Source organism: Marmota monax, unplaced genomic scaffold (genome assembly GCF_021218885.2).
Source record: "Marmota monax isolate L192 unplaced genomic scaffold, Marmota_monax_Labrador192_F-V1.1 WCK01_AAM20220418_F8-fsc00009, whole genome shotgun sequence".
Lineage (NCBI taxonomy): Eukaryota > Metazoa > Chordata > Mammalia > Rodentia > Sciuridae > Marmota > Marmota monax.
In genome coordinates, this window is record NW_026694710.1 from 18207290 (window position 1) to 18232346 (window position 25057).

Genomic DNA, 25057 nt, shown 5'->3' on the forward strand with positions numbered 1-25057 from the left:
TGGAAATATCACTCAAAATTTTCCCATATTATTGGAAACTACTAAGCAGCCTAGCTATTTTATCCTATCTCCAACATGGTTTCTGCAAAAATACTCCACCCATCCAGCCCTGTCCTGATGCTCCCTGAACTTTGAGGCAAGGTAACTCTATTTAAATTCTGATGATGGATGTGTTGTCAACATTTGAACTTGCTTCTCAGACACTTGCCTAGACCTTTAAGGACCTCATGCTTGGGCTTAGGATGTAACTCAGTGGTAGAGCATGTGCTTAGCATGTGCTGCAAGGCCCTGCTTCAATCCCCAGAACTATACACGTGTGTGCACCCACGTACATGATGAAAGCAAAACCTCAATCTTGTTAATTCAAAAACATCAGCCAGGTACTGTGGTGCACACTTGTGATCTCAGTGGCTCAGGAGGCTGAGGCAGGAGGATCACAAGTTCAAAGTCAGCCTCAGCAACTTAATGAGGCCCTAAGCACATTACTGAGATTCTGTCTCTAACTAAAATATTAAAAAGGACTTGGGGATGTGGCTCAGTGGTTAAGCACTCCTGAGTTCAATCCCCAGTACAAAAAAAAAAAAAAAAGTCAAATAATTTGTTCAGCAGTCAAAAGGAGTCCACTGGAATCTAGCTCTTTTAATATCTCCCTCTGTCTCTAGCAGTTGCTTGGAACATTAAGTGAAACATTGCTCCGAGTGGGGCTCCTGTTAGGAAGAATTAAAAGAAGTGTTGACAGAAGCTTTTGGTGTGAGGCCTGTAGCATCTCTCTCCCAGGAAAAGAGCTGTTACTGAAATTCTGGGTTAAACCTTGAAACTCTTGAAAAGTTTAAGCTCTTAAAAAGTTTAGAAGTAACTGTGGATTTCACCTTTCTGGCGTTTACTCAAATTTTAATTAAAAAATTAATTGCATAATGTTTAAAATGTGCTATTAGTTTCCCAGGAGATGATAAGCCCTGTTAGGTCTTCTAAGCTATAATTTTCAGGGAATTCAAAACATGACTCTGCTGGGGCTTAGCTCCATGGTAGAGTACTTTCCTATTGTGTGTGAGGCCCTGGGGTGCCCTAAATCCTCACATTAAAGGTGTCTGTCAAAAAACAAAACAGCAAACAAACCGAAACTTGACTCCCATACAAATATACAATGAACATACATAAAAGCTTCTGCTCAACTTGTTAATTAACAATGGAACCATAAGATCTTTCTACTTGATTAGCTCAGAGTGATTTGAAGAATAGACATTCATATAGATAATCAGGAATCTGAAATGAATATTTTTAATAGATGCAAAACTTGTCAATATTTTCAAATGATGAAGAGATGTGCAAATGAATGATTCTTTAGAGCAAGATAATAATAGTAATTATTTCCAGAAAGATGAAGTTTTGCTGTTGTATAAATTACAAGTTCCTGGCTGAACTGTTTATGGGCTATGATAAAAACTGGTAGGTCTCAGAAAATGATGAAATTCTTCAGCCTACCTCCAGTAGTAATCTCTCACTTGTATTGGAAGGAACCTCATCTTTCTTGAGAAAGTGGGATGGGTACCCTAATACTTTACAATTCTCTGCCTTTCTATGTGGTTCACATGGTTGCTACTGGCATATTATAAAACCTCATTTGAGTTAGTGCATGTTTAAAATGATGTCAGAGGGAAACACACAGATGGAAGCCAATGTCAAGAGTGCTGAAATGAAAAATGCCTAGGGATGAGGGATTCATTTGAAATGGTAATTGACCAGAAAGCAGATTCCAATGCATGAAACCCCAAAGTATCCCATGCCTGGCCCCGTCAAACTGCAACCGAGTTTCCAACTTCTCTCCAGCTTTCACATCCTGAATCCTGCTTCTGAGGTGCTGCCACTGCCTGGTCCCATCCAGCTCTTTCCTTCTCTTTATTTAAACTGGATGGAAGTTTTCTTCCTCTGCCTTTGAATTAATATGCAATAGGATAGACAGATGAATCACAAATCCTACCTGAAGGTGCTCAAATTACAAAAAGAATGTTTTATTGGCTTTTGGTTATTAAACACCATCGATGTTGTTTTTGGCATCTAAGCCCAGAGGCAAGGGAGAAAAAAAGTAAGAGGAACTGGAACTCAGGAGGTAAAACATTTACAGGAGAACGGGTCTGCTCCAAGTTACTCCCTGTCACTCTCTCTCTCTCCCCACTCCTTCCTTCTCCCCCTCTCCCTGGCTATGGCACCGCAGTGCTGAGATGGTACAATTCTTTCTCTAAAGGGTCATACACTGCTATTTCTGCTGGTCACAAAAAGACATTAGCATAATTATTATTATTAAACATATTTATTTTGCTACAGTCTATCATAAATAAATCCCTAGTCTGCCACAGATGCATCTGAGAAGAGCCCTGTACCACCCAACCGGTGACCTTCTGAAGGATGAGCCATTTCTCATCTCAGCCAGAGCACATGCTTTCTGTGCTGTCCCTGCTTGGTGAATGCCTTCAAATCCAGTTAACCAAATATTCCTTTTGTTTTTGGTACCAGGGATTGAACCCATGGTCACTTAACCACCAAACCACATCATCAGCCCTTTTTTTTTTTTTTGTTTTTTAAATTTGAGACAGGATCTTGCTAAGTTGCTTAGGGCCTCGAAAAGTTGCTGAAGTTGGCTTTTAACTTGTGAATCTCCTGCCTCAGCCTTCTGAGCGGCTGGGGTTTTAGGTATGCACCACCACGCCCAGTCCCAAATAGTTCTTTATCCCCAGAGTAGTCTCAAAACAGTTGATCCAGACATTCCAAGATCTTAAATTCCAAGGAACTCAAGAGGGATATACAGCCCTAGCAGTGGGCCTGGCTGCCCTAGAAGAGCTGCTGCAGCCTCAGCTGGACCTTTTGCTCTGCTTCCCCATGGAGACGGTAGGCGGCATAAGAGGGAGGACCCCTAGATCAGTGACTGCTGGGAAACCTGAAAAGTGAAATTATTTATTTTGAATCATAGCTATTCATGGTAGAAATTGAGAGGTGAACTTGAACTGGAAAGCCTATTTTGCTTTAGTCTTAAAGACTCAGAAAAAACTATCTAAAACCACCATCACATACATCTTGTCCAGGGAAGAGAAGGTTATTGAGTTACCAACTTTTATGTAGTCTGACAATAATTAATTTCAATTAATTTTCTTTCTCTCTTTCATTATTTCCTTCCCTCTCTCCCTTTCTCCCTCTTTCTTTCTTCTCTTTATTTTCTTCCTTCCTTCATCTTTTTTTCTTTTTCTTTTTTCTTTTTTTGTGCTGGGAATGGAACTCAGGATCTTGGACATGCTAAGCATGTACTTTACCACTAATCTTATAACCTAAGCTCAGTGCTTCATTTCTAAAGCCATATGATCTTCATAGTGTTTGTTGAAACTTAGTTTTCTTATCTCAGTTTTAATATTCCCTTTATTATAGTTAGCCACTGTGACTTAGCCTAATGCAGTCAAATAGACCTGCAATAATGGAAAGATCCTGTATCTGTGACATCCAAAATGGCAGCCACTAGCCCCATTGAACATGGCCACTGCACCAAACATGAGGAGTATGAAGTCATGGGGGGAGCCGTGACTTGCAGGGGCCACACTTGCAGTTTTGGTAGAACCTGATCAAATCTTTTACTTCTTAGCAAAGTGTTCTTCCCAGAATGACATGCCATCTCACGTAGATTTCAGCCAACAGGGAAAATGAGGAGTGATTTCAGGCTCAGATTAAGTAGCAAAATCACAGGGATATTTTTTGTATCAAATGACTCTGAGTATGTGTGGCAATAAACTTCACTTCTGCTGGCCTTGCAGACAGCAAATAACAGAAATGCAGTTGAACTAAATAGCAGGAGTGTAGGATTAGAGCTCCATGCTAAGTGTAACAGATCTAACTATTAGGTCTTACTACTCTCTGTTGAAGGCTGCCCAGAACATCAGCCTTAACATTGCCTTAACATTAGGTTCTGTCTATTTTTCTTTGCTTATTGAATATCCACAATGGTCCAGATGAGAAGGTGCATTAAGACAGTCAAAGCATTCAGTGCCTACGAAAAGACAGGTGATCAGTGGCCATTTCAATCAGATGTAACAATGTCTCTAGAGAGTGTGGCCCCTTCTCTGGTGAACTGGCCAGGTCTGGGTTCAAATTCAGATCTTCTCTTACTAGCTGTGTGACCATGGACAAATTTTTTAAGATGGAAATAATAATAATATGATCTCAAACTGTTGTTGCTAAGGTTACGTAAAAATTCATTTGAAACACTTGGCATAGAGCCTCATTCATAGAAAATGCTCATTGAACGCTGCTGCTCAGCACTACTGCAACTGCTGTTATTATTAGGATTGGAACCAGTGCGTATATCAGAGTTGTCACCATTTCGCAGGCAAGGAAGCTGAGGCTCAGATTAAGCAGCAAAATCACAGGGATAAAATGTGACAGGACCAGACTTTGAGGAAGACTGAATCGAGCTGTTCTCTAGAGAGGGTACTCACTTTCCACCTACCTGGCCTTCTCCCCAGCTTCTTCCAGCTAGCTGCCTCTGAACTAGTGGGGTGGGCCCCACAGCAGGTCAGGCTGCAAAAGGGCTTCGAGCAGAACTGAATAGAAGCCTGGGGTACCATTAACTTTGCCAAGTCCTCCTGTACTTTTCAGAAGTTTTCTGAGCAACCATTTTCTGGTCCTGGAAATATGCACATTCGAGATCAATGTAAACTCTTAAAAAATAAGACTTTTCTCCCCTCCCAGTACCTGTTTTATGCTGAAGTAAATAAAAGAGCTATTGAGTTAGCAGTCTTGCACATCATTTGTTTGTAGGTCTGTACAACCATTCTTCTGTCCTTCCATCAGACCATCCATCCAGGCATCCATATCACAAACATTTATTAAACACCTAAAGGATGCTAGACACTGGCTGGAGAGTGCTTTTCTCCCCCAAGTCCTATTTTTCCTACCAGGCAGTACAGTCATCCCTTGGTGTCTGAGGGGAGGATAAATTGGTTCCAGGATCCTGGCAGATACCAAAATGTGCAGATGCTCAACTCCCCTATATAAAATGGTATAGTATTCACATATACCCCATGAATATTCCCTCCTGTGTTTTAAATCATCTCTAGATTTCTTATAGTGCCTAATATAATGTAAATGCTATGAAAATAGCTATTGCATTGTATAATGCAGGGAAGGACCACAAAAAAAATCTGAACATAATTGGTATAGATGCAATTTTAATGGTGAATATTTTCCATTGCCCTTGGTTGAGTCCACAGAAGTGAATGGATAAAAGGGCCACTGTATTTTCCATTCCAGATAGTCAATGGTAAGTGAGGGTGTGGTGCCTATCAGTGAGGGAAGTTAAAAGAAGGGGTGGTTACTTCTCTTAGAACTGTGAAGATTCTGGGAATGCCAGGCAACTCAGCCCAGGAAGGCCTACATGCAAAGAGTGATTAGGAGGTAGTGTGCTTCCTGCTATAGCGGATGCCTGTGTGCATGAATGCAAACAAGTTCTGCTTAATGGCTTTTTTTTTTTTTTAATGATTCCAGTAAGTAACCATTGTGATTTTACACCATAAGAATCAAATGATTCTGGGGCCGGGGGTGGGCTTGCGCAGGGGTTCAACCCTGGGGCCTCCCTCATACTACGCAAGCATTGAGTTACACCCCCAGTCCCAGATCTGGGTTTTGTTTAGTATTTTTCTCTAATTTTTTTTTGTTTGTTTGTTTTAATGCATTTGGAGCAGGCAGCGATGTCTAAAGTGGTGGGTGTGTGTGCGTGGGAGTGAGGGACAGGCAGTCTGCAGAGTCAGTAGAGGCATCTGAGAGGCAAGGAATTTTTAAGAGATAGCTGCACTCCATATAGAGGGCTCTGACTGGCGTAAAGGAGGGCATAGAGGGTCTGAGCACCGCTCCCATAGCAAGAAATAAATGCTGGCCAGGTCTAGGTGGATTTCCCCCAGGGCATCGTGGCCGGCTGCTCAGACTGTCCAATCAGAGTGCGGCCAGAAACCTAGGCTGAGTGATCTTTAAGTTACTGAGCCAGGTCCCGACAGCACCCGGCCACGCGCTCAGCTCTCCCGCGACGGTTGAGTACGTTTAAGTAATCATTCCTATCCCGGCGGTTCCATGCTCAGTTCTTGGCCCGGGCACAGGGGAAGCGGCAACAGGTCCTCGCGGACAGCCTCGGCTTCCCTCACCCGCATTCCGCAGCGTGCGTGGGTGCGGCTGCCCCGCGGTCTGCACCCGTTCCCGACCCACAGGCTGGCCAGCGGGGCGGACTCTCGGGAATCCACCCCGGTGGTCTCCGGAGCCAGGTTTTAAATAATTCATGAGCTGGGCCCCGCGAGCGGGGCAGTGAAGGGAGAGGTCTGCGGCAGCGGTGACGAAAGCCGGAGATGGAGCAGGACCCCGGCGCGTGGTGAGTAGCTATGACCTCCCTCCGGAGAGGTGTCTGCGGACTGGCAGGGGGACTGAGGGGTCCCCTTTCCCGAGTACTAAGGACAGGCCATGGCGAGTGGAGAATCTCTCTCTGGGCATCTCCCTGCCCCGGTAGCAGGTGGCTGGAGCCCCGGTAGCCACCAGGGAACTGGAGGGGCAGCGGGGAACCGGAGGTGGCCCGGGAACCACGCCAGCCCGAGGTTCCGAGATGTTCTGGGAGAACCGGGTAGGGAGCGCAAACTTTTCCGGCTGCGTGGTGGCCGGCGTCGCACGGCGCCGCTGGGGTCTTCCTCCTATTCTTTGGAGTGGAGCCGGCGACTGTGGGTCTCCAGGTGTCAGGGCATGAGATGGCGAGGGAGGCCCCCGCCCCCGGAGCCCGCAGGCTTGCCCTTGGGGAGGTGGTGAGCGAGGGGAGGCTCGCCAGGGGTTTAGGAACTTTTCCGCGGTTAGGGGAGCGCTGGTGGCCCAGGGGACGCAGGGTGCCGAGCCTCCCCGGTGGAGCCTGGAAAGGGCCAACCTTCCTCGGTTTTGCCAAGCGGAGTGCGCTGTGCAACTGACCGCAGTAGGAGGGGGATCTGGGGTTGCAAAGGGAACCGGTTCCCGGGGGGCCACAGGAGAGCGCGCGCGCCCTCAAGGTGGAGCACCACCGCCTCTCCACCCTCCACGACCCGCTGGATGCTCAGCTCCGAGAGCTTGGGCTTTCCTGGGATGGAGAAGCGGAGTGCTCCGGATGCACCCTGCAGGAACGCGCCCACCGCGACAACAAAGGGGAACGAGGACAGACGAAGAGCTCCGCGGCTGCAGGAGAGTCGGGGTTCAGGATCAGTTTCCCTGAGAGCAGGCCCGAGGGCGGAGGGGCACGGGTCCAGATCCCCTGCTCTCTGGCGAGAGCGCCCCCAATCCATGCCCATGCGAGGCCGCCGAGCGGAACTGGCGCAGACGCCCTGGGGGCGGCCAAGTTACTCCGGCAACCCCCTCCCCCGAGCGGCGCGGCGGCCGGTTCCTGGAGGCCCCTGACTTCCCGCGCCCGCGTGGCCGCCCATTCTTTTGTGTCCCGCAGCTTAGGAGAGGCTCCTGTCTAAGGGGGAGCGGAGGCCGGAAGGAGGCCGGCCTGGAGTGGGTTAGAGGGGAGGCCGGGAAACCCGCGCCCGGTGCCTCCTGCAGCTACAGGTTGCTCGGCGAGCCCGACCGACCTTCCTCTGGTCTGGTCCGGGCTGGAGATAGGATCTCATTAAGTTGCTTAGGGGCCTCACTAAATTGCTGAGGCAACTACCGACTTTTGTTAAGATGAGCAAGTGGGTGATTGTGGTCCTTCGCGGCTTCCTCCACCCTCACTCACTCTTGACTCCAAACAACTTAGGCAACGAGTAAGGAGGAAACAAATGAAGTTGCTTTTGGGGGATTGAATATTTGAAAATCAACTCTCTATGATTCAACTTGGATGATGATGTATATTTTTCTTTTCTCATTTGTGAGAAACTTTCTGTATCCACGGAGCTGCCTTCTCTGGCAAGATGAGCCTGGGGGTCATGGTGGAGTTTTGCTCAGAGCATCCATGACAGAGCCCACCAGCGCTTTGTGGACTGCTGGCTGTGGGCCAGGACTTTACTGTTCCTTGCAACCCAAGCTGCTTCCCACTGTAGAGATGAACCAAGCAAAGGTTGGAGACTATAAACAGCTGCCATTGTCACAGTTAATGAGTGATACCAGAGACCCAGCCCTTTCTCAAAAGCTTGCGGCTATTTTCTATTTAGCAGCACCCTTTAGTTTTGTTTTCTTGATATGCCCTATAAATTTTTTATGAACTTCCGTATAATTTCCATGCTGTACTATTTCTCTGTGTTCTAGTTCAGTGAAGTAAATAAGTGCATCAAACCACAGGTTGAAAATAACAGAACTTTAAGCCAAGTATTATGTTGTTGGTATTGTTTTAAAATAAAGGAACTAGGTTATTCAGCGGGGTGGGAGCTGGCTTTGGAGTTTTGTTAAGGATCAGGATGCTTTGTTAAAAACAATGTAAGCAGCCTGACATGTTGGTGCCCACTTGGAATCCCAGCTAGTTCTGAGGCTCAGGCAGGAGAATTGAAAGTTCAAGGTCAGCCTCAGCAATTTAGTGAGGCCCCTAAGCAACTTAATGAGATCCTATTTCAAAATAGAAATAAAAAGGACTAGGCATGTCCTAAAGTGGTAAAATGCCTCTGGGTTCAATCCCTAGAACCACCAACACCACCAACAAAAGCCAATACAAGTGAACTCTGGGAAATTGTTGCAGAAGAGGGCTTCTGGGAATGGTGATGACTGGGTGGCTTGAGGGAGGGACAGGAGGGCTGGCTAGGCTCTCCTAGGAGCTCAGGATATGGCAGGCACCCAGACTGGTGTATGGCTATGGTGTTGGATATGGCTGTTGGCACTGCCATCTTTGGTGCTAGAATTAATTAGAAACTGTGTGACTTCAGTGTATGCTGCAAGCACAGGCCCAGGAACAGACACCTGATTGGCCTGGCTTGGCTTACCCCTCCAGGACCAATTTGGGGACCTCAGTTGGCCTCATAATGAAAGGCAGGGCTTCCTCCCTCAGGACACACAAAGGTGGGCCCAGAAGTTAGGGAGCCCTCACATCCTGCCCAGAGCGTCTCACATGATGAACACCTAAACAGGGACCCTTTTTAAAAAAAGAACAATTTTGAGAAGTTCCCATCAAATGAAGAAAAGAAAATGAAGCTGCTCATTCACCCTGTTTGCTTTTAAACCAGTGTTTGCTGAAATGTGGTTCTCGGGCTCCAGACTCAGAATCATGCGAGGTATTTGTTTAAAACCAACCTTTTTGGACCCCTTCTCCTCTTATGAATTCATTGTGTTTGGGGTAGAAACCAGGAATCTGTACCCCATAAATCAGGAAAATGGTAAGAGGGTCTTGTTGATTAGTACCTGTTTAAGATGATAGCCCCTGAGGCAGAAATTTCCAAAGCTTGCAAAATTGAGAGTCCAAACAAAGGTATCTCTCCCATCATGGTAGACCAAATGTTCTGCATGAGGAGCTCCAGTGAGTATTGCGTTGGAGGAAATGGCCATGGGCAATCCTACGGGTAGGATAGGACCATCCTTTCAGAGGCTAGAAAGCAGCAAATAGGTAAATGTTTGGTACCACTTCAAAAAAAAAAAAAAAAAAAAGGTAAAAATGACCATTTTGTGTCAGTTTTCCCCGCTGCCATTTTATTTTTATAGTCCTTTACTGAATACCTACTGTGTGCCAGGTCCTCAGATTATAGGCGTGAGCAAGTCAGGATCCCTGCACAGCAGCTGGGATAGATCAATTCAAAGCAACATGACAAGGGCCTTTGGAAGAGCATACTTCACATCTGTGTCCTATGGTTGTATCCGAGAAGCCCATGGTATCTGTAGAAAGCGGAATGGGTGATATTCAACCAAGAGCATAATCGTTCTCAAACTCCAGTTGTCTTGAGAATCAGTCCTGAGGAGATTTTATGGAAAATCAGGTTAATGGGCCTCATCCAGAAATTAGGTGTGGCATTTGCATTTAAGCGAATAGCATTGCATGCTAATGCAGAAGTTGCTGATACAGAAGCTCAGCAGCTCTTGGGACCGGGTGGAGTTTATTAGGAAGCACCCAGACCTTCTATTTTGGCACAGCCGTTAGAACCAAGGTGAAAAAATGTCTCCATTTGACCTGACAATTTCTTCAGTTGTCTAGCATTTTGCTTGTGAGATTTTAATATTTTCTTACAATTTAGTTTAAAATTAATGAGGGATCTACACTTCAGAGCAGGATGTAAAGAAATCTGGACTTGCAGCTCCAGTTGCCTCTAGATGGCTCGCTGCCTGTCTTTGCAGGGGTGAGCTGTAGTGTTTCCCTCCACCTGGAATTTCCTTTCTGCCTTTCCACTGAGGAGGACTTTGGCAGTGAGCTTAACCACAGCTCTCCCTAGTCAGTTCTGACTCTGGCTATAGGTTAGTGGCATTACCAGGAAGTGAGCCTTTTTCAGCAGCTGAACCTTTAATCCTTGCAGCTGCTAGGATTAAAGTTCTTCTTTAGCAAAACTCCAGCTAAGGTCTGAGTGATGTGTGTGTGTGTGAGAGAGACGTTCAGAGGGGACCCTTCGAGAGATGTAGCCTGGGTCCTGTGCACATTGTGAGTGTCATGGAGAGCCAGAAGCAAAGTGTGGGGTGAGTGCCTTTGTTCCTGGTAGCCACTTGGCATCCGAACAGCCCACGATTTGCTGTAGGGTCATGCTGTTGGTTGCACTGTGCAGAAGTAATTGGAGTTGTGGTAGCATCAAAGGGCATTAGATATGCATTAGTATCTTCATTCAAATAACTCATGAAATCCACCTCTCATCTGGAGCTTACTTTGACTTGGAATCTAGGTAGTGGGTCCTCTGGCTTCTTGTAAAATGTGTCTCTCTCTTTTGATTGTCCCCCTTTCCCTTTTTCACAATGTGCATTTTATGGGCACCTTTTACTTATCTTGAAAGTTAACGAGTATGATGTGTATGTAGCTTACAAAATGGCAGCAACGTTTTGCAGAACACCTGGGTGGGGGCGGGGCGGGGGGGGGAGACACAGACACACGTGTGAGCCAGATTCCACTTCTGAGTTCTGGGCTGTTCACCTCACCCTGTGACCTGGCACGGAAAAGCAGTTACGTTGATTTGTTTATTTCTTATATTCAGCAGATGCTGAATACGGACACCAGCTGTGTGCCCTGCTCTGTTAGATTCTGGGGACAGAAAGAACCTAAGGTCCACCAGGACAAGGGCGAGGAGCCTCTGCCCTGTCTCTCACCTTCCTGTGCCTAGCCATGGAGATGGTGACCTGGGACAGAGGTTTCTATCAGGATGACTCAGTGAACTTCTTAGGACTGCAAACAATAGTGTCATAGGATCTCCAACAGTTTGGTCCCTGACCTCGGGGTCATCCCCTTTTGGTTTGGATTGCGGGTAAGATGGAGAATAGGCCTTTGGAAATAAGATCAGTCTATTAATAAGCAGAATTTAAGGCTGAGTGAATTACCTCCAGGCAGGGAGAAAAACACAGACTTGGAGGAAAAAAGTGACCATATAGTGCATTGCTGGGTCCTCTGTGGAGCCTTGATTGGAGCCTAGGACAATGAGCTCTGTAGGATCTGAGTCTTGGTTACCTGGCTAGAGCTTGGGCTCTGAAGGCAGACTGCCGAGTTTGAGTTCTGGCTCCCACGATCATCACCTGTGACTTTGGGTGAGTTATGAAAATCCTCATCATGAAATGGGCTAATGCCTTAAGCATGCGCAACAGCATTTGGAATCTACTAAGTGTTTGGTAAATGTTAGTTTCCACCATTGCACAGCCCCCAGTGCCTGCCTGTCTGTAGAGCTTGGAAAGGGTCTGTATTCTGAGTCGGCCCCACCCCCAAGGAAGGACCTTCTCTGAGTTCTTGTTCCTGCCAGCCCCTCCCCTGCAGCTCTGGAGCAGCTGTGTGTTTGATTTCCACCCTCCGGGATTAGGCTGAAGGGTTTGCTCTAAAGCTTTGCAGTCTCCTCTCCAGAGCAGCTCCTCGTGCAGGCAAGTGGCCTGTGTCGGTGACTCTACTACTGTCTCTTTCATTGCCAGAGATGTTGCCTTGAGTGAATGACTCCATTGAAGGAAGCTCTTCTGCGTCCCTTGCTGCAAGCCAGCCCTGCCAGGAAGAAGACTCAGCAGGTCCAGGACCCACTAGACCACTTCTGCACAGGAAGGACCTATCTTCCCTAAGGCTTCCAGAAGCTACCTCATGTTCAGGGAATCTTGCTAGCTATGGCCCTCCTGTTTGGTGTACTGCTGCTGCTGGGGCTTTGTGGGAATATCATCTCAGAAAACACTTCTGAGGCATTGGATTATGAATTGCCTACATCCAAATATGAGACCGAAGACACCTACAGTCCCGGGCCCATTAGTGTTCTCTTCCAAATGGTGCGCATATTCATCTACATAGTGCAGCCCGGAGAGTTCCCTGAAGGTAAGTGCCGACTTCAAGGAAAGGTGGGATTTGTCTCCACATGCACCATGGTATTGTTCTTAATGACAGTGCAATTCATATCAAATATATTTAGTATTTTAAACTATGAGTTTCAAAAAAGGCTGATTTGCATAGGTGCAAAAAACTTTGAGACAGAACTTCAGTTAATTAAGTTGGCAGCAATGTGATTAGGATAAATGAAATTCAACTCTATTGCTATGTTGGTTTTCCAAGTCCTTACCTTTTTTACATTTTGTTTTGCTTTGCTTAGAGCAATGAATTTCTCTAAAGCACATACCGAAGGTAAAAATCAAGGTAAAAATGCAATTTCTGTCATGAACTGAGAGGTTAATAGCTACCTGGCTCCTCTTGGCGATGTCAGTGCTTACAAATTTAATTCTGCCCACTGCGAAATGCAATTTTGACACAGCTTAGGGAAAGGGCAGACCTGTCCAAACCTATTTATCTTATTAACAGTTTGCTTCAGATCTAAGTTTGGGTGTGAGAGAGTGGGGTGGAACTCGACGCCTAGTGTGCTATTCTTTGTACACAGTGCCGATGTCCACTTTGGCCTTCTCTTTCTGCTTTATCCTACGCATCAGAACTTGGAAGTTGTGATTGCCTTCATGTTAGGTCTATCCCATGCTTCTAGATTTGAATATTGTTATTGATTATTAAATTTATAGTAACCTTTATTATGTTCCTCAACTGGTCAGTTACTGTGTGTGTGTGTGTGTGTGTGTGTGTGTGTGAGAGAGAGAGAGAGAGAGAGAGAGAGAGAGAAGGAGAATGAATTTATTTTGGTATGTCTCATCACTTATTTATATCATGGGAATAGTATAAGGAGTTTCACTAAAATATATGTTGATTGAGGTTTTTTTTTTTTTTTTTTTTACATGTTTGTCTTTTATCAGCTTGAAAGAACTTGAAGTATTTTGGTTAGTTTAAATTTCAATTCAAAGAAATGAGTCTTACTAAGCTCTTACTGTCATAGAAGAGTATCCCAAACTAATGCTGCTTACGTTTCATTGCTTGAAAGACTATAAATTTGGTAATTCAAAAGATAAAAGTAGGAAATAAGTTGAACTTATTACTGTTGATTACAGAATTCACCATTTTGAATGCATCCCTTAGTTTATTTGTAGGCTTAATACAAGTCACATTGAACGAATAAACAAAATAACTAGGAGTGCTTCTCATCTCTGCTTCTTTTTTTTTTATGGTACTGGGAATTAAACCCAAGGGCACTTAACCACTGAGTCACATCCCCAGCCCTTTTTGGTTTTTTATCTTGAGACAGAGTCTTACTAAGTTGCTTGGGGCCTCACTAAATTGCTGAGACTGGCCTTGAACTTGCAATCCTCTTGCCTCTGCCTCCAAGTCACTGGGATTATAGGTATGTGCCACCAAGCCCAGCTTTACTTCTTTTTAAAATATATGTACCAAGTGTAGAATTCAGTTGTTTAATTGAATTTGCAGTGGATTCTTCAGAAAGATGAGGCTTCCCATGTCTTAGTCTAAAGCTCCTCGTGTACTTGTCTAATCCCTTAATCTCTTTCCATATGTTGTTCTATTTTGCTTCTTCTGAATTTCAGAGGAAGGTTTCCTCAGGTTTTACAATGAAAAGCAGTATTTAAAATCTTCCTTCAGATGACCTGAGTAGAGGCCATCTTTTAGTCTTAAACAAAATTAGCAATGCATTTGAAGATTCTGAACCCCAGCAACATTGTTAGTCTAGGAAATACCTGAAGAATTTAAATCCAGAGGTAATCTGAGGTGTTAGCCTGGTTTGTTCCTTGACCTTCATCAGTACTTCGTAGCTCGGAAGATATTACCAGAAGTTTCAGCAGAAGAGCAGAGTAGACCATCCTTACAACCTTTTTGGGGAAAATCTAATATTGAATATAATGAATGACACCTTGCAATGTTGGTTTTTCTCCACCATCTTGCTTTTTATATTCTTTCACTCAGCTAATGGATTTCATATGGTCTCAAAGTGTTCACTAGGGGCTTTACAGTGTTGTAAAGGACACATATTAGACAGTCACAATTTTTCCATTGGGGCAAATGCATTTCATGGGCATTATAGATATCTTCAAAAGCAAAGATGCAAAAGCATCCCCCCCATAAAAAGAAAAAAGAGGAATTCTTACTTCTTATTCATCAGTTTAATTAATTAGTTTATTAACCAAAATAAAACTATGGGGTAAATATAATATTTTCACAGAAGATACTATCCCATGGGTATATTTTTTTATTTGAAAGAACAAAAGTACTTTGAATGCAAGATTCCCCTGTGGTTTGAGGACTGGGAAAGGAAGGGACAACCCTGGATCTGGCCTTTTTTTCCCTCCAGGACTGGGGATTGAATCCAGGACCTCAGACACTGAGCTACAACCCCAGTCCTTTTTATTTTGAGAAAGGGTCTCTCTAAGGTCTTGAAGTTGAAATCTTCCTGCCTCTGCCTCCTGAGTGAGTGGGATTACAAGTGGGCACCACTGTGCCTGGCCCCATCTCATAATTTTTTTATATACATTTTTCAATTTGCTATTTTCTTTCTTTATTTTTTTATGTGGTGCTGAGGATTGAACCCAGGGCCTTGTAAGTGCCAGGCGAGTGCTCTACCACTGAGCCACAACCTTAGCCCCCCATCTTATAATTTTTAAGAATTCAGCATGGATTTCTCTTAAGATTTTATATTCAAAACTTTGTGAACAGTTTTTGTTGGCTATAGGATATAAATATGAAAAACTCCCCTGTCCGGGGGCAAAAAATTGGGGAGCCTGGCCAGGGGCACACGCCTGTCATCCTAACTGCTGGGGAAGCCGAGGTGGTAGGATCTCCAGTTCCAGGTCAGCCTGGGCAACTTACTGAGCCCCTGTTGTAAAATATAAAGTAAAGCTCTTCTGGGTTCAGTCTCCAGCCAGCACTGGAGGGAAGGAAGATGAGGGAAGTCCTGCTTTCTAGAGTGTCCTTGCTGTGAGTTGGGAATGGTACCTGAGGACAGCTGCTAGGGTAGGTCACTGGGGGTGGAGGCTCCTGCCATGGTTCAGAGGGTTGATGATGAATTTACAACGAGGCAGAGCGTCCCGGGGAAGTGGATACAGTACGTTATCTATGGCCAAAGAACTGTAGCATAAATCTTGGCTCTTACTGTTGGCTTCTGGGAGATCTTGGTCAAGTTCTCCCACCCCCAGACCCTCTTTTCCCTTGGATGGAGTATGACTGTCATCATAGCCCACTTTGGGTTTGTTTTCGAGGCTTAAATGAGATGCCTGCTGTATGTGTAGCCTTTGTTTAAAACCTTGCCAGAAAGGCACAGAGAAATATGCTCAATAATTATAGTTGCTATTGACTTCAATATTTGGGAGGGAGGGTTGGCCAGATAGCAGAACTGGTTGAGAGCCGTGTGTAGGAATGAGAAGGTGTCTCCCGGAAGGATCCCGAAACCAACCTCATTGCTGTCCCAGGAACATTCTTCACGGAATGGCCCCATTGGATGCACTTTTGTTACTTTTGGGTGGAGGGTCCCCTGAGCGCCCCCACAGGAGCAGAACAGGCAGAGAAGCCAGTGCGATGCCCGTGTCCTGCGTGATCTGCACTGCGCTGCGCTGTCTGTCCAGCAGGCTCTTGGTTTGTCCATTTCTTTTTTCTTTTTTTGCTGTCCCAAGCCTCCTGGTAAGGCTGGCTTTGCCACAGCTCCCTGGATTCCCCACAGCTTGGGGGTGGGTGATGGCGGTCGGTGGTGCTGCTATTTCTACTTATTATCCTCCCCTTTACCGATGTGAAAACTGAAAAAGACATTACACATTCTGGGTGTGCAGTAGCAAGTGGCAGCCGGAGACTCCCTAGCCCTCAGGACCAGTTATTCCTCCCATAACCCATATCTCCCTTGTTTTCCTTCCATTTTACTGTGATGCTTTTGAAACTAACCACGGGCAGGACCGGGGATGTGGCTGAATGGTAGAGCAGCAACAAAACCCCCACGAGTTAAAGAAGAGAACCAGAAAGCAAGCAAAGAAAAAGTTTAGAAAAAAGAAAGAACCAAAATAACCATTCGTGAGTAGGGAAAATAGTAAATTTTGCACATTAAAAAGAATGTACAATTTTAATAATTCATAATTTAATAATTATGGCATTTAAAATTACCTGATGGGGTCGTTGAGTACCTCTTTTGGTTTTATGTGGCTGGGATGAATTTGGCCTAAGTTAAGAACCAGATCTGAGCTGCTCTAGTGAAGCAAGCAAAGGAAAACCACTCATCTGCTTTTAGTTTTATAAATTGTCAGAAATGGTTCTCTACGTTGCTTCGGTATATTTTTTAAATGAGCTCTTTGGATGGTTGACCTATTTCTAAAAGCATTTTCGGCTGATCTGATTTGCCCAGAGAATAGGCTTGGGATAGAGGTACCAGTGGGGAAGTTGGGGTTCTTGTGGAGTTGGGGCTGCTGCCAGGGTGTAGCTGCTCGGTTGCAGATGGGGAAACTTACTCACTAGATTGACCAAAACAGGGAGTTTATCTTCAGAACTCCAGGTGTCTCCTGGTGCTCAGTGAGGTAGGAGCCACAGGAGTACGCCTCGCTCTCAGGAACCTTCCGCTGTCCATCTTGGCTCCTCTGTGCATGTCCACGCTTGGCACCTCCTCCCCACCCCTTCCCATCTGGTTCCCCCTCTGCCATTGTCCTTGTGGTGGACATTGCATTGTAGAGAGTGGCCAAGAGTTCTTTCCCCTCTTGTCCCAATTCTTCATTCCCCAGGGATGGCCTCTGGATCCCTGGGCCAATTGCCAACTGTGAGCCCATTAAGTGGCTGTGGCCAGGATGGTGCTGTGTGGACCTGGCTCACTTGCCACTTGCCACCTGCCACCATAGCACCATGCCACCATGGCATCAGTGGCAAAGGAGCAACTTGCAGGAAAGGCAGAGCCTGGTGGACAGCCCAATAGAGTGTCGGTGCCAACGTTCATGCAGCCCTGGGCCGCCACACCTGTGTGTTCTGTTCTTACCTAAGTCACACAAAGCCAGCATTGTTCCCTTGAGACCATGTTACTCGTGTTGTCATTGGACCTTGCCATAAATAAGGTCATAGAGGGAAAGAACTCATAGGCACTGCTTCTCCCTCCCCATCTCGGTCTCTATGATGGGCAGCCTTCAGTCCACCTGTCTTCCCTATCAGTCCCCCTATCTTATCACTGGGACACTTCAAGGAATTTAGACAAGTCAACCCCTCTGTGGACAAGGTCCTGTTTGTACCCATTTACAGAAGAGGAAGCTAAGGCTGAGACCTGCCCAGGTACTTCAAGTGAGGTAGTCAGGGCTGAGCCGACTGTAAGGTCTAGACTCATAATTTCTGCTGATTTATTTTGCTGATAAAGTGAGACTCACAGTGGTTGAGGGAGTGTCCCAAGGTCACTCATGCTGATAGCCAAGAGACGGTGCCCAGGTTTGAACCCAGGGTCCTGGAACCCCCAAGCTTAGGCTTTTCCCTGAGTACTGTCCTGTTGGCTCCACAGAGGGGGAGGCCTGCTGTCCAGATTGTGTCTGTCTGTTGCTGGGGACCTGTGAGTGTCAGGGGGTGGACAGGGATTATAGCAGGCGATCAACCCTCCTCTGTGAGCGTCTCCAGTTTCATAGGACGGCCTTTGAAGCGCAACTGAAAAACTTGCCCTGACAACTATTGTTTCACTTCCTTGTCTACAAAGAAGCCCTGACATGTGGTCCTGTCTATCCTTAAGTAAATAACAGGCCGGCTGGGCACAGCCGGGAATGCCTCTAGAAAGAGGCTGTCCCCACGATGATGTCCTTTCAAGAGGCCTTCCCATGGGCGCAAGAAATTGAAGATGAAGCACCAATAAAGCAGGGGCACCCCAGCAGCTGCGGGGTGAAGCCAGAGTGGTGGGCACCTCACCTTTCCCAGGGACTGGGCAGAATTCACATCTTCAAATCTCTGCTTGGAGAAGCGACTGGGAAATGTGGTCTCTACAGGGTGGCACCAGCTCATAGCTTCCCAGTAGGATGGTCATCACTAGGGGAAGTGGCCACGACAGGCCTGCCATATACCCGCTGCTGGACTGGTGTCCAGATTCAGGAAAGGGCCCCAGGTGCTTTGTGGTAGGGAAGAACTTGTGTCCTGTAACCACTGCCGGGGTTTGGATCCTTGCTTCTTTTACTAGCTCTGTGATGTTGGGCAAATTACTTGATCTTTCTGTTCCTTAGTTCTCCCTCTTTAAGATTGAAATTATTAATAATTATACCTACTTTTCAGGTCATTGTAATATGTAAATAATTAATATTCACAAGGCACAATAGTGCTTGATAAAAATGCTGTTAAGTGTTTTCAAATAAAATGTGAATATATAAACCCATGCTTATTAAAAGCTTTTAAATATCAGGCTTTGGTGAACACGGAGGGGAGATGTGTTTATTTGACCCTCACTTTCATTGATTTTGTAATGGGGCAGTGACAACGTTATCACAAACTGGTAGCTTAAACCAGCACAAATACATTCTCTCCCAGCGGGAAGCCAGAAGTCTAAAATCAAGGTGTGGGCAGGGTGTCATACCCTCTGAAGAATGGTTCCTGTGTCCTCCAGACTCTGATGGCTCTAACTGTCCCTTGGCCTGTGGCAGGCTCACTGCCATCTGTCTGGCTTCACATGGCTGTCTTCTGGGTCTCTGGACCAAATCCCTCTTTTCCTTTCCAAGGACATCTGCTGTGGGATTTGGGGCCCCACCAAGTCCAGGATGATGTCATCTCAAGACTCAACTCACTTACATCTACAAAGACCCCCCCTTCTCCAAATAAGGCCAGTTCACAGGTTCCTTCCTGCATATAAGCATATATCATTTCAGGGGCCACCACTCAGCCCCCAACACGTGATGTTCTTCCTTAGTTCTCTCAGTAACCCTACACAGCTCACAGATTTTAAACCACGTGCCCCAGATCACATTTCTAGTAAAGGACTGCAACCAAGTTGAAACCTGTCTGACTTCAATTCTGTGGATAACTGGTGAGCTGCTCCTTCTGCGAGTCTGGTGCCTTTTGGCTGATGGCGTTGGCGGTGTCCTGGCTCTCAGAAGGCGGCACGCACAGTTGGCTCTGACCCTGGGCAAGCTGGTCCATGCACACCTGAGGGATGAATGGTGGGGAGTCAGAGGAGGCCACGTGAGGAGAGGAAGCGGCATCTTAGTCTAGCTGGGAAGTGGGTGGGAGAGCTCCAGAAGCAGAGAGCCTTCTGGGCAGAGGGCACTGCCCATGTGAAGCAGGCTGAGCGGCCAGCCTGGATGGAGCCCTGTGTGGCCAGGAGGTTGTCAAGGGTCTGAGCCAAGGGGTGGTTTGTGGGCAGTGGGGCGGCACGCTCTGGCACATCACATGGGGTTCTGCAGAGAGCAAGGCAAGCATTCCTGAAAAAGCCTGACCAAGGCCACCTGGAGCAGCCACGGGGCATGCATGCGTTTACTGACCTGCTGCTGGAAATTCTCCTGTCCATCTGCTGCCAGGGTCTAGCTCAGTGTCACTCCAGGTGTGGCCTTTGGGCCCACAGCATCTGCATCCCCTGGAGCCTTTCAGCTCCCAGAAGCTTGGGCCCTTCATCCCTCACTGAATCAGAGTCTCTTGTTTTGTTTCGGCTAAAAAGTATTTAAATTTTTTGAAGTATAGAATATCTAAATATCTAAATTTTTTGAAGTATAGAATACGTGTACAGAATGGTGCAGGTAAGCTGAAACTGTGCAAGTGAATCACGTTCAGATCAAGGGAAAGAAAGGCTGTCACCCAGGAGAGCGCCTCTTGTTTCCTGGTCACTGTCCCCTGTCTCATGCCAAAAGTGACAGCCCCTGGCTTGCATGGCATGGCCCAGCTGCTCCTGGGGACCTGCATATGTGCACTCTTTGGCTCTGGCTTCTTTCACCAATATTTTATTGATGAGATTCATCTATATTATTACATGTATTTGTCAATGTTCTTTTTACATATCATCCTACTATGTGAATGTTTCTAAATTGATGGTATCCACCCTTCTGGGCTGCTGTGTGAGAGTTTCTGGTTGGGGCCGTAATGCCCGGTGCTTTGGTGCCTTTTGGTGAGCCTGTGTATACGTTTCTGTTAGGTGCTTACCTAGGCGTGAGTATTGCATGGTTTTCACCCTTAGTAATACGACCAGTTTTCCCAAGAGAATGTGCCAGTCAAGTCCTTAAAAAATTAGGGAGAACTTCAAACATGTGCAAAAGAAAGAGCAGAGTCTGACGAGCCTTCGTTTCTGTGTCGCTCAGTTCCAGCAGGACCCTCTTGTGGTGGCCTTCCATGTCTTTTCTTCCTTGCAATTTATTTGTCGAAAAATCAAGTTGCTTTTCCTGCAGTGTTTCCCACAGCCTGCACTTTGCTGATTGCGTCTTTGTGGTGTTCCTTATCATGTTCCTCTGTCCTTTGCATTTCCTGTGAAGTAGTGCAGTCACTCCTCACCCTCCTCCAGGAGGGATTGGTTTCCAGACCCTCCGTGGATACCCAAATCTCAGGATGCTCCAGTTCTTTATATAAAGTGACACTGTGTTTGCATATAACCTATACGCATTTCCCCATACATTTTAAAACATCCTTAGACTACTTACAATACCTGATACCACGTGAAGTCTCTGTAATAGTTGTTATATTACTTAGGTAATAATAAGAAGGAAAAACGTCTGGACACGTTCAGTTCAGTACAGATGTATTTTTTTTTAAAAAAAAAGAGAGAGAGAGAGAGAGAGAGAGAATTTTTTTTTAGTTTTCGGCGGACACAACATCTTTGTATGTGGTGCTGAGGATCGAACCTGGGCTGCATGCAGCATGCCAGACGAGCGCGCTACCGCTTGAGCCACATCCCCAGCCCCAGATGTAATTTTTTTCCAAGTATTTTCTATCCACAGTTGGTTGAACCCAGAGATGCATTATGCATATGATCTTTATACTTGTAAATACTTTCTATACATATATGATCTTTATACTTATAAAGATCAAATTTGGGTTCATATTTGAGGAAAAAACAGTTTACAGATGGTGTTGTACATTTGCATCAGAAGATGATGGATAATCTGGTTGTGTCTGTTTCAGATGTTAGCAGTGCTTGATGGTCACTGTCTAGATTTATTCATTCCTAAAGGGCCCAGTCTTTTAAAACTGTTCAGGAACATGCTTTCAAATATATTGAAACTTTGAGACTTTGCATATTTTGTAACTTGAATTTTTCACTTAACATATCATGGGACCTTTCCATGTCTGTTCTTATTATAGTGTCGCCTAAATTAAGAAGTTTCTTTTAAGTAAGGATTTTAAAACTTTCATTCACCAATCTTTTGATGTACGGCCAACACTTAAAATTTGCTTTTATTACAAGTTAATTGTTTGAAGTTCCAAAATTAGTGTTTCTGATATAAATCACACTCAAAATGCATCCTTTATACTTTTTAGTTTTTTTTATTTTGGTTTCTTTGAAGTATAGTAAAAAAGTAAAACACATTTGGAGTTCATAGGTTCTAGATTTTTCCATCTTTTGTTTTCCTCCAGACTCTTACAATTTACTCACACACAATTTCATCCAAATGTCAGGCCTTGATTAAGTCTTTCTAAAGCATTTGACTTAGTTTTTAATGCTCACTCTCTATGTTATATTTCTTCAGTTTATGTAATATTGGCATGTTCATTATTTTACATCAACAGGTGTATTTCTTATATAGAAAGAGGCAGAAAGAGGTTTGGGAGCAAATCTGGCATTTGTGGCTTGAGTCCTGTGCCCCTGACCAGGTTCTTGTGTGGAAGTCCTAACCCCCAGTGTCTCAGAATGTGATATTCAGAAACAGGGCCATTGTGGATGCCCTGCTTTTGGCTCCGCCCTGGGTGTCGGGCTGGAAGACCTCACCTGAAGATGGGAGCCTGCCTGTCGCCCTCCCTCCACTCGCCCACTGACACGCTCCTTTCTTTAAAGCTTCCCTTGAGCTCTGCTGACTCTTGAAATCCACTCCCTCTGGTGTCGAGGTCTTGACTGCCACTTCTCGGTCCCGCGCACCCTTTCACTGTGGCATTTCAGGGAGTGTCCCTCTCCTTCCGCGGTCCTGGGTTAGGAACTCGCTTAGCCAGCAGTGCCTGCTTCCTCGTCGCTCCCTGTTGTTTCAGAAAGTTTGAGCTTTTTAAGAAATTAGACCTACTCCATCTTTCCCCACCACCCTTTCTTTCTGCATCCACTCAGCATAGGTCAAGAATTTCCTGTGCGCTTCCTTGAGATAGGAGCAGCGCCGGGTCAGGACGGTGCCCGTGTTACCTTCTATATCATGCACATCTTATCCCCGCAGGACCCTGAGCCTTTCCGGAGCTCGCTGTGCTGCGTGTAAACTTTCTACTCCCCTTGCTTTCAGAGTTGGTGTTTTTCCTTGCATCCCTCCTCAGCTGTTAATGCATCTCCTGTCTTCAAATCCTGAGGCTGCATTTTTACAAATTTCTGGAGGAGTTCCAGTGGGTGCCTCTCCATTTTTTTTTCATAGAATTCAAAGTGCATGGATTTTTTGGTGGCTATTATAATTCATAGACTTTGAAATTTATTTCCAAGACTACTGCTTTTTCTTCCATGGGAAAATTCAAGTTTGTAATTTTTTTTTTTTTAGCCACCAGGATTCCCAAACTTTATGATAATTAAATATCTGTGAAAAACATGGAACAACTGTGATGTGGAGAACACCCTATGTGATCGAGACCAAGGGTGACAAAAGGCTCCTGGGGATACCTGAAATGAGGAGGGATAAATATCAAAGGGAATTAAAATCAAGTGAGCTCAGTGATATTTATATATATATCACTATCTTTCCTTCTCAAATCATTAAAATATTTTATATTATAAAATAACTAAGGTTATTTTATAATATAAAAGCAATATATATATATATATATTTTAACCATGATAATTAAGATTTTTTTAAATCATTGTCAATCTGACAGGTTCCAGAAAAAAATTACGTTTAAAACTGTATATCTTTAATCATGAGTGACTCATGTCCTTTGATCCGTTCGTTCTTTGTTTTCAAAAAAACTGCCTGCTCTTGCTTATTTTTCAGTTGAATTGCTGAATATATATATATATATATATATATATATATATATATATATATATACACACACACACACACACACACACACACATACATATTGGGAGAAAAACAAAAGCAAATAGCACTTAAAGAGTGAAGAAGGAAAAGCAGAATAACCCACTCCACTTTCCAGAGGTAATGATTGCTGACAAGTTTTTATGAACTCATCATCATCCATTCATCCATCCACTCATCCATCCACCCCACCCCCACCCCGTCCACCCACCCAGTGGGTGCTTAGTGAGTACTTACATGTGCCAGGCTTTATTCTTTTCCAGGCTGTGGAGAATAAACATCTATCCATAAAACATTTTATAACTTTTTTTTTTCCCCAAGAGGAACTTTTGACATGCTTTCCTGCCCTTGTTTTTAAGACCTAATATATCTGGTACATAATTCTACACTCACATTCCATTTCTTTTTTATTTGAAATAATGCAGAGAAGTATAGAGAAAAATTACCCCCCCCGCCCCCCCAAAAAAGTCCATAGTGTAATCATCTAGTCACAAACCTGTCATATTGTTTGAAATCAAAGAAAGAAAACATTATTGACAGCTTTGGGATCCCTTTATCCACTGTCTCCAACCCCACTCTCTGGATTTCCTTGTTCCCCTTCCTGCAGAAACTCTCATCCTCTGAATGCATCTTATTTTGTGCTCACCACATGTATGTTTTGAATCTGCCCCCCCTCCCTCGACTGTTACATTTCTGGTTTCTAGCCACTTTGGAACCCAGGGTCCTGGTCCATTCCTCTGAGCTGTGCTCGGATGTCCCCCTGCACGACTAGGAAGACTGCTGGCCCTGTAGTGATGGTTTCAGGGTTTCCTTCCTCTCACTGTGCTTAGTGCTCCTTGATCACACAGTGGATTTTTTTATTGATGGATATTTGGGTTAGTGTTTTGTATTTCAAATGCTGTTGGAAAGACCCATTTGAATGTCTTCCTTCCCATGCTTCAGCAAGTAAAACTAATGTGAGGAGTCCTTAGGAAAAGGAGGAGTGTAGCAAATGATGTACGCACTTGAACTTGGGATGGCAGCCGCCGAGTTGTTCTCCGGTTTCTTCAGTGATTTGTGCTCCCTGTGTTAATGCACAGAAAAGCTGGTTTTCCCACCCTGTTTTTTTAACCATGATAATTAAGTTTTTTTTTTTTAATCATTGTCAATCTGACAGGTTCCAGAAAACAATTACGTGTAAAACTGTATATCTTTGATCATGAGTGACTCATGTCCTTTGATCCGTTTGTTCTTTGTTTTCAAAAAACTGCCTGCTCTTGCTTATTTTTCAGTTGAATTGCTGCCTTTTTCCTTTCTGCCACGTGGTGTTCTCGTGTTTTAAAAATGATCATTTATCATTTCAGTTTTCGTTGCTCCTTCCACCTGGCTTGACCAACGTCGGCCGTGTAAGCTCCAAGCCCTCCAGTTTTTGGAAGGCAGTGATGAAGACTGAGTATGTGCTGGTGTAGTCGTTTACTTGACAACACTGAAGTCGTCTGCCGTGTTCACAAGTCCAGCTGGCCTGTCCCCAGAGGATCTGGTGTCA

At 45.0% G+C, this 25057-nt stretch overlaps 1 protein-coding gene across 4 annotated transcripts in view; it reads left to right on the forward strand.

The window, feature by feature from the left end:
* The first annotated feature begins 6010 nt into the window (after positions 1-6010).
* Prom1 (prominin 1) overlaps positions 6011-25057 on the forward strand; it is a 122874-nt gene continuing 103827 nt past the window's right edge. For all 4 annotated transcript variants that reach the window (XR_009224808.1, XR_006847005.2, XM_046423647.2 and 1 more), the window contains exons 1-2: positions 6011-6394; positions 12022-12406. Coding sequence is in view for 2 of the 4 variants with exons in the window: in XM_046423647.2 (XP_046279603.1) it covers positions 12205-12406 (202 nt within the window). In the remaining 2 variants the exon portion in view is untranslated. The remainder of the gene's footprint in view (positions 6395-12021; positions 12407-25057) is intronic.